At 57.9% G+C, this 8,310-nt stretch overlaps 1 protein-coding gene across 2 annotated transcripts; it reads left to right on the top strand.

The window, feature by feature from the left end:
• The first annotated feature begins 938 nt into the window (after positions 1-938).
• MCOLN1 (mucolipin 1) lies at positions 939-8,280 on the top strand. Of its 2 annotated transcripts, XM_034657704.1 has the most exons (14): positions 939-1,510; positions 1,799-1,995; positions 2,707-2,874; positions 2,973-3,138; positions 3,539-3,647; positions 3,880-3,976; positions 4,190-4,289; positions 4,503-4,609; positions 4,736-4,885; positions 5,028-5,129; positions 5,688-5,810; positions 6,090-6,439; positions 7,851-7,981; positions 8,079-8,280. In XM_034657704.1, exons 2-14 carry the CDS (start codon positions 1,906-1,908, stop codon positions 8,108-8,110), a joined length of 1,725 nt encoding a protein of 574 aa, XP_034513595.1. In that variant the 5' UTR covers positions 939-1,510; positions 1,799-1,905; the 3' UTR covers positions 8,111-8,280. The 2 variants fall into 2 exon arrangements, with proteins under 2 accessions (XP_034513595.1, XP_034513594.1); XM_034657703.1 differs by having other exon boundaries at positions 940-1,995; positions 6,090-6,305.
• Positions 8,281-8,310: the final 30 nt, after the last annotated feature.

Genomic DNA, 8,310 nt, shown 5'->3' with positions numbered 1-8,310 from the left:
CTCCTGTGTGCTCTTCCTGGACCCAGGTTCTGCTCGGAGTTCCTAAACTCCGGCAGCGGGTGGGCCGCCAGCTTCGCCTCGCTCAGGCCGGGGAGGTTCCCGGGCTTTGCGTTCTGAGCGTAGTTCCGATTGCCCAGCTTTGCTGGAACTCAATTTCATAAGTCCAAACCCGTGGAAGCGCAGCTTTCTGGAACACAGGCGCTGGAAACCCAGCCTCCAGTCTTTTCAGTCTCTGCTTCTCATGGGGGTGCCTGGAGGAAGATTCTTTTTGGTGGGCTTCCCTTCTTGAGCTAGCCGGAGATACCTGAAAGCTGTCCCTGCTGGTAGGATCTGGGGTGGGTTAACTGGGATCCCAGCTAGGGAGGCGGGCCTGCCCTCTGGCTTCCCATCCAACTATCTTGTAAACAACCACAACAGCATCCAGGCTCCAAAGGGACCGGCCAGGAGCTGGCCGTCCCTGCAGGACAGGTTCTGATGGTGCTCACATTCGTCCTGGCAGCTGTGTCTGGCAGGCGGCGGGCCAGGCCCTGGAAAGAAGCAGGGTTCTCCTGGGGACGGTGGTGGGGGTGTGTCAGGGACGGTCCTGGCCTGCTGTGACCAGCTGTGACCCCAGCGGTTGATGAAACCTTGGACCTTTCTCTTAGTGAAGAGAATAGTGCTTAGAATAGCCTTTATTTGCTGAAGAATTACTGAGACTTGGTTGAGCTGAGGCTTTTATCTGCTTTATCTCGCTTCATTCAGAGAACACCTGTCAGAGTTTCAACCTCAGGGTAGACTTTTTTTTTTTTTTAAGATTTTATTTATTTGTCAGAGAGCATGCACAAGCTGGGAAGAGGCAGAGGGAGAAGCAGGCTTCCTGCTGAGCAAGGAGCCCTATGTGGTTCTTGATTCCAGGACCTTGGGATCATGATCTGAGCTGAAGGCAGATGCTTTACCGACTGAACCACCCAGGCGTCCCTGGGGTAGACTTTTTTTTTATTTCCACTTTTCAAATGAAAAGATGGAGGCTTTGAAAGATGGCCAGGATCCCCCAACTGGGAAGTGGCAGGTCTGGGATTTGGTTCTAGGGCTGTGAGAGTTCCAGAAGCTGGTGCCCTGCATGAAGATGCTATATTAGCTCATGAAAAACCACACGGGCAGGGTGGTAATAACGTCCATTGACGTGCAGTGAGTCTTCAGCAAATGTATTCTGTTATTGTTACTGTTGTTGTTGATCTCTCCTTCTCTGGGCCTGTGGCTTGTGAGAGTGTCTGCTGGATGGGCCAGGTCATGATGAGTGGAAAAGTCCTTCTTTGGGTGTTTGACCAGAAAAAAGTGGACATGTAGCTGGAATGTAGCTGAGCGCCAGGCTCACGCCTGGAGGCTGGAGTTGGGATGAGCGCTGGAGCCTTGAGTGCCCTGTGGGAAGCCAGTGGAAGCAGTTCATTCTCTTCCCGCAGATCCACAACTGGAACAATGATGGAATGTTCTGACATTCTTACCACAAGCCAACCCCTGTGATAAATGTTTTGTAAGCATCAAATCTTCAGCTTCCCGGTGAGAGGCGTTATTGCCCCATTCTGCAGATGAGAAGGCCGAGGCTCAGAGGCTGAGTGAGCAGCAGGGTCAGGAATCAGCTCAGGCCCCAAATCCGAATTTGTAACCTCTGAGCAGGATATGTATCCACAAAATGATGCTGATTTTCTGGGTTTTCTTAGATCTCTCAGAGTTCTTTGGCTGGTGCATGGGACCTGTTTCCCCTGTGGGCAGGTGGGCCTGCCTGGGCCTGGTCCCCACCGCCCTCCCCCATTCCCCGCAGAGACTGAGAGGCTCCTAACCCCCAGCCCTGGGTATGGCACCCGGGCCGGGCCTTCCCCGGCCCCTTCTGAAGAGGAGGACCTCCGCCGCCGGCTCAAGTACTTCTTCATGAGTCCCTGTGACAAATTTCGGGCCAAAGGCCGCAAGCCCTTCAAGCTGATGCTGCAAGTCGTGAAGATCTTGGTGGTCACCGTGCAGGTGAGTCCTGTAGGGGCTCCAGCAGAACACCACCTGTGGCCACTGCTGTTCCTGAAGGAGAGTCCTGGAGTCGGAGCCTAGTCCCAACCCCACAGGAACATAGGCACAGTGATCATGGCCGGAATCAATTAGGAAACCTTCTAAGATCCGTGTGGGAACAGCTCCTTGTAACCTCACAGATGTCCTTTGAGGTCCTGGCAGCTGCTATTGCCACCATTTTACCAATGAGGCAGCTGAGGCTCAGAGAGGTTAAGGGACTTGTCCAAAGTCACACAGCAGCCAAGCATGGGGAACTGGCACTTGAACGCAGGTAGTCCGATGCCATGTTGACTCTGAAAGAGAACTGATCCAGTGGCTGAACAGACAGTTGCTTCCCCCATCCCAGGCCTTGTGGTGGGGTTTGGGGACCCCAGGATGAGTCAGACCCAGCCCCTGCCCTAAGGAGCTTCTGGTCTAGTGCTGTGATTCAGAGTATGTTACCGCACTTCTGATTTCCTCTTGGTACAAGGGCCCAGCAGTGGTACTTACCTTGTAGGTTTGGGTTAGCACAGAACCTGGCACCTGCTAAATATCTAATGAACACTGGCCTCTGTCGTCATGAGATACGTGAGCACCTGCTGTGTGCTGCTCACTGGGGATTTATGGTGCGTGTTCCTTGTGCCCCGAGGGGGACCCCGTCCCAGCATTGTCACTTTGCACTCCCCCCACCAGCTCATCCTGTTCGGGCTCAGCAACCAGCTGGCAGTGACATTCCGGGAGGAGAACACCATTGCCTTCCGGCACCTTTTCCTGCTGGGCTACTCGGATGGGGCGGATGACACCTTCGCGGCCTACACACGGGAGCAGCTCTACCAGGCCATCTTCCACGCTGTGGACCAGGTGCAGGCAACCAGGGGCAGGCAGGCAAGCGGGCAGGAAGGCAGGCAGGCAGGGGAGAGTGGGCAGGGCTGACAGACCCTCCCCTTCTCTGCCCACAGTACCTGATGCTTCCTGATGTGTCACTAGGCCGGTATGCCTACGTGCGGGGCGGGGGTGGCCCCTGGGCCAACGGCTCGGCCCTGGCCCTCTGCCAGCAGTACTACCACCGAGGCCATGTGGACCCAGCCAACGACACCTTTGACATTGATCCCATGGTTGTCACTGGTGAGTAGGCAGGGCAGGGCATAGCTGTTGGTAGTGCCAGCTGCTGGAATTAAAATCCCAATTCTGCTTCCCATTCATCTAGAAGATGGAGTTGTCCTGATCATTAATAATTTGATATTTGCAGTGTCTTTGGTGAGAATGCTTGGTATGCAGAAAAATGCGAGTGTTTTAATATCGTTAATTCACTAAGCGTTTGGGAGCCCGCTGAGCGCCAGCCCTAGGGCCTGTGTAGGGAGTGGGACAAACTGGGCCCCTTCCAGGGGAGACAGTGGGGAACAAATGACAAATGTCAAGTTCATAGTGAGAAGTGAAGGAGGGAAGGGGGCTGCTGGGGACTCTGGGGAGACCTGCCTGTGCCTCTCCCGTCCCCAGTGTCCCTTCCCTGACTCCCTGTCCTCAGACTGCATCCGGGTGGACCCCCCTGAGAGACCCCTTGTGCCCCCCAGCGATGATCTCTCCCTCTCGGATGGCAGCGCCAGTTACAAGAACCTCACGCTCAAATTCCACAAGTACTGCCTGGTGGAGGGGGCCTCCAGGGCTGGGCCGAGGGTTGGTGGGGGCAGGATGCCAGGCATCCTTGGCCGCCCCCCACAGGCGGGGACCGAGGAAGACCATGCTGACGCCTGTGTGTGAGCACTTCCTCTGCAAGCTGCAGAGTCAGCATGGGGCAGGAGCGCTGGGGGGAGGAGCGACAGGAGGGACCAGCAGAGCCCGTCTTCCTCACCGAAGCCTCCCTCCCAGGCTGATCAACGTCACCATCCACTTCCAGCTGAAGACCATCAATCTCCAGAGCCTGATCAACAATGAAATTCCAGACTGCTACACCTTCAGTGTCCTGGTAAGCCCAGCGTCCAGCACAAGGGTGGCAGGCCCGCCAGCGGTCGGGGTTGCCCGCGGGGCACCTGAGCCCCGGGGCCGGGGACCCTTGGGCAAGGGCAGCTTGAGGGTAATAAGGGAGATGGGGCCAGACAGGCCATCCATCATGCGGGTCTGGGAACCGCAGTCAGCCAAGGTTTACTCTGGCCCCTCCTGCCCTGCCGTCCTCCTGCAGATCACTTTTGACAATAAGGCGCACAGTGGGCGCATCCCCATCAGCCTGGAGACCCAGGCCCATATCCAGGAGTGTAAGCACCCCAGCGTCTTCAGGCATGGTGAGCCCCCAGCCCCCAGACCCGTGCTAACAGGGGCCCTGAGCTGCCCGGGGATCCCCCAAGCCCCAGATCAGCACGGACCCAGTTCCTGACTCACCCAGGTAACCTATAAGCCCACGGAGTAGCCATAACCAGACCCCTAAGCCTGGCCTAGCCCCAGGTCTTCCAAGGCCCCAAGCCACTCCTGGTCCGACCCAAGTCCTCTCCCCACAGGAGACAACAGCTTCCGACTCCTGTTCGATGTGGTCGTGATCCTCACGTGCTCCCTCTCTTTCCTGCTGTGCGCCCGCTCGCTGCTCCGTGGCTTTCTGCTGCAGAACGTGAGCGCTGCCTCCAGTGTCACGCGTGTGCGCCTGAGCCAGCCTCGCCCAGCTCAGGGGCCCTAAGGGCTGGGGGAGAGAGGGTCCCTCGCCCGGGCCGGCCCTCACCCCACCTGCCTCCTGCAGGAGTTTGTTGTGTTCATGTGGCGGCAACGGGGACGAGTCATCAGCCTCTGGGATCGGCTGGAATTTGTCAATGGCTGGTACATCCTGCTGGTCACCAGCGATGTGCTCACTATCTCGGGCACCATCATGAAGATTGGCATCGAAGCCAAGGTAAGTCCTGCCAGGGGCCCTGTTGTCTCGTTCCAGGCACTGGCCCGTCATCCTGCCCCCCACACCCCTTCCGTACCTGCCTGGGGCCCCAGGCCCTCGGCAGAGCCAGGTCGGGTGGGGTTGACACTGCTCCTGTCCCTAGAACCTGGCGAGCTACGACGTCTGCAGCATTCTCCTGGGCACCTCCACGTTGCTTGTCTGGGTCGGCGTCATCCGCTATCTGACCTTTTTCCATAAGTACAACGTAAGCTTCCTGTGTGTAGGCTGGACCCTCCAAGTGGTGGCCCCATGCTCCCCAGTTCTCATTTTCCTCCCCCGGATAAATTGACGCACCTGTGGCCATCATCAGCCTCTGTAGATGGTCTGTCACGAGCCTCTTCCCCATACTGGCCCACCCCAGACATGCCTGTCACTGCACCGGAACCAGAGCCAGGGGAGTCTGCTCCTTCATACCCACCCCATGGAGTCCGGCCACGGGATATCCTCAGGCCCCCTTGGCCCCANTGGTCTGTCACGAGCCTCTTCCCCATACTGGCCCACCCCAGACATGCCTGTCACTGCACCGGAACCAGAGCCGTGGGGGTCTGCTCCTTCATACCCACCCCATGGAGTCCGGCCACGGGATATCCTCAGGCCCCCTTGGCCCCGCTCTGCCCCTTCTAAACTACCTCCAGCTTCTGTGGCCAGTCTGGTGTGACCTCAGCCAGGCGCCGCCTGCTTCCCCACCCCACTTCATGCGCAAGGCCGACCTAGGCTGTGGCCACACCCTCATTGAGCCCCCCCACCCATCTGCCTGCCACAGATTCTCATCGCCACACTGCGGGTGGCGCTGCCCAGCGTCATGCGTTTCTGCTGCTGTGTGGCTGTCATCTACTTGGGCTATTGCTTCTGTGGCTGGATCGTGTTGGGGCCCTACCATGTGAAGGTAGGGGCTGTCCAGGGCGTGCTGCTCATGACCCACAGTCAGGGGGTTCCCATCTCCCCTCCCTCCAAGCCCACTGCTTAACCCTCTGACCCCTGGTCTATTGATTGTTGATCTGGGGACACTGAACGGCCCACCTTGACCCCTGGTACCTTACCAGGAGGTCTCCAGCAGTTCTGCCCATTGTTCCATCTGACCCCCCCCCGTGACCCCACCCCGTCCCCAGCCCCCAGTTGCACCCACGGCCCTTCTGACCCCACAACCCCCCTGTCCTGCTGGCAGTTTCGCTCGCTGTCCATGGTGTCGGAGTGCCTGTTCTCGCTCATCAACGGGGACGACATGTTCGTGACGTTCGCCGCAATGCAGGCTCAGCAGGGCCGGAGCAGCCTCGTCTGGCTCTTCTCCCAGCTCTACCTCTACTCCTTCATCAGCCTCTTCATCTACATGGTGCTGAGCCTCTTCATCGCGCTCATCACTGGAGCCTACGACACCATCAAGGTCAGCGCCGGCCCACATGCCCTCCCCCAGCCTGTCTCTGGGGGGGGCCAACCCTCACGTACATACAGTCATGAACCTTGGGCTCCAGGTCCCTCGGAGTTGGGCCTGGCAGCATCTCGGCACGTGGGGGCAGGGTAAGGAGGGAAGGACCCAGGGAGAGAAGGTGGGAGACTCAGAAGCCGGAAGAGAGGTGGCTAGGGGCAGGGGGTGGGGGTCCTGCTGATCACAGCTGCCACATTCTCGGTTTTATCAAGGTGGGGCTCGGGCCGGTAAGGTTCCCGTGTCTGCTTTTACCAACGGGGAAATCATGCTGCAGAGTTTTAGTGACTTGCTTGAGGTCAGCTACTAAGTGGTGGAGCCAGTCTCAACCCAGGACTGTGTGATTCTGGAAGCCCCGATCCTAACTCTTCCGTCCTGTTGGGTGGCCTGGGTGGGAGCTCTTTGGGTCCAGGGAATAGTGGTGGTCCTGCAGGCTGCAGGGGTCAGAGGAGAGGGGTTGGAGTAGAACGTGAGGGTGGCAGGTTGATACAATTCTTCTAGCAAATTTGTCTGAGGGCCCTGTGCTAGGTATCTAGGAAACGTGGTATATACAGACTATCTCAGACCAGTAGGCAAGATTGATGGTCCATGAACAGAAGTGTGATGACCAGCTGGTGAGAGGGATGAAGGTTGCAAAGGAATCCCCTGCTTTACACTGCTATTGGGGTGAGTCCAGGAAAGTTTCTAGAATGTACTAATACTGGTCCTAGCCACATGTGACTACTTAAATTTTGAGTTTAATTGAAATGAAATACAATTCCATATTCAGTTCCTCACTCACACCACCTATCAGGTGCCCAAAGGCTAATATGTCTAGTGACTACCAGATTGGACAGCACATAGCTGACATTTGCATCTCAGAAACTTCTAGATTGACAAGAGGAGAGTGCAAGAGAGAGCACCAGGGAGAAGGAACAGCCAAAGCAAAGGCCCAGTAGCCAGAAAGGACTTGGGGATGAGATGATGGCTTCTCTACAGAATGGAAGGGGTGAAGGCTCTCCTGAAAGCCAGGGTTCTGGGGATGCAGATTGCACCCCCCTCCCCCCAAGCACGGATACAGTCATCCCACAGATGCACTCCTGTCGATCCGGCCCAAGGAGCCCCCCTGGGTCTTGCTCTAGCACCTAAACGTTACACGTGTGTATCCGCCATGGACATACAAGCCCAGACCTTGCTCACGCCGTGTGTACCCACTCAGTAGATGTGCCCATCCAGGCCCCCAGCTCGTGTCAGGTATGGCTCTGGGTGCTGGAGCAGCGGCAGAGGGCACCAGCTGACCAAGATGCGGGATGTGCACACATTCAGGGGCCAGGGAACGTGTCCCGGGGAAGCAAACCCCGAGGAATGACAGGTGGCGGGGACCTCGAGTGCAAAGGTGTGGTGGGGGTGGGGAGCTTGGTTGGTGGCTGAGTCACAGGAAGGAGGTCCCGATGGCTGGCTGGCTGGCTGGCGAGGAGGTGGTGGGGAAGGCAGACCTCAAAGGGGCCACCCCGCGTTTCTCCCCAGCACCCAGGCGGTGCTGGCGCAGAGGAGAGCGAGCTCCAGGCCTACATCGCGCAGTGCCAGGACAGCCCCACCTCCGGCAAGTTCCGTCGCGGGAGCGGCTCGGCCTGCAGCCTGCTCTGCTGCTGCGGCAGGTGTGAGCTGGGGCTCGGGGGCTGGGGAGAGAGAGCGTGCCAGAAGGAGCTGCGGCCTTCCGCCCCGGCTAACAGGCTGGTACTGCCTCTCCTCCAGGGACGCCTCGGAGGAGCATTCGCTGCTGGTGAATTGAGTCGGACCCGCCACTGCTGCTGGACATTAGCCTTCCGACTGCGGAGACTCATGCTTATTTATTTTTAGGGTTTGCTTTTAAGGACCGGTTCCCTGCCGCGCCCTGAGGACCTGGGCCAGTCGGGTCGGACACTGGTGGGACGGGGGTGGGGTGGGTGTTAAATAAACGGGAAAATAAATTTGTTCTCATTTGTAG

Source organism: Ailuropoda melanoleuca, chromosome 4, assembly GCF_002007445.2.
Source record: "Ailuropoda melanoleuca isolate Jingjing chromosome 4, ASM200744v2, whole genome shotgun sequence".
Classification (NCBI taxonomy): domain Eukaryota; kingdom Metazoa; phylum Chordata; class Mammalia; order Carnivora; family Ursidae; genus Ailuropoda; species Ailuropoda melanoleuca.
Note: the sequence above shows the minus strand (reverse complement) of the source record. Positions and strands in the feature narration are given on the sequence as shown.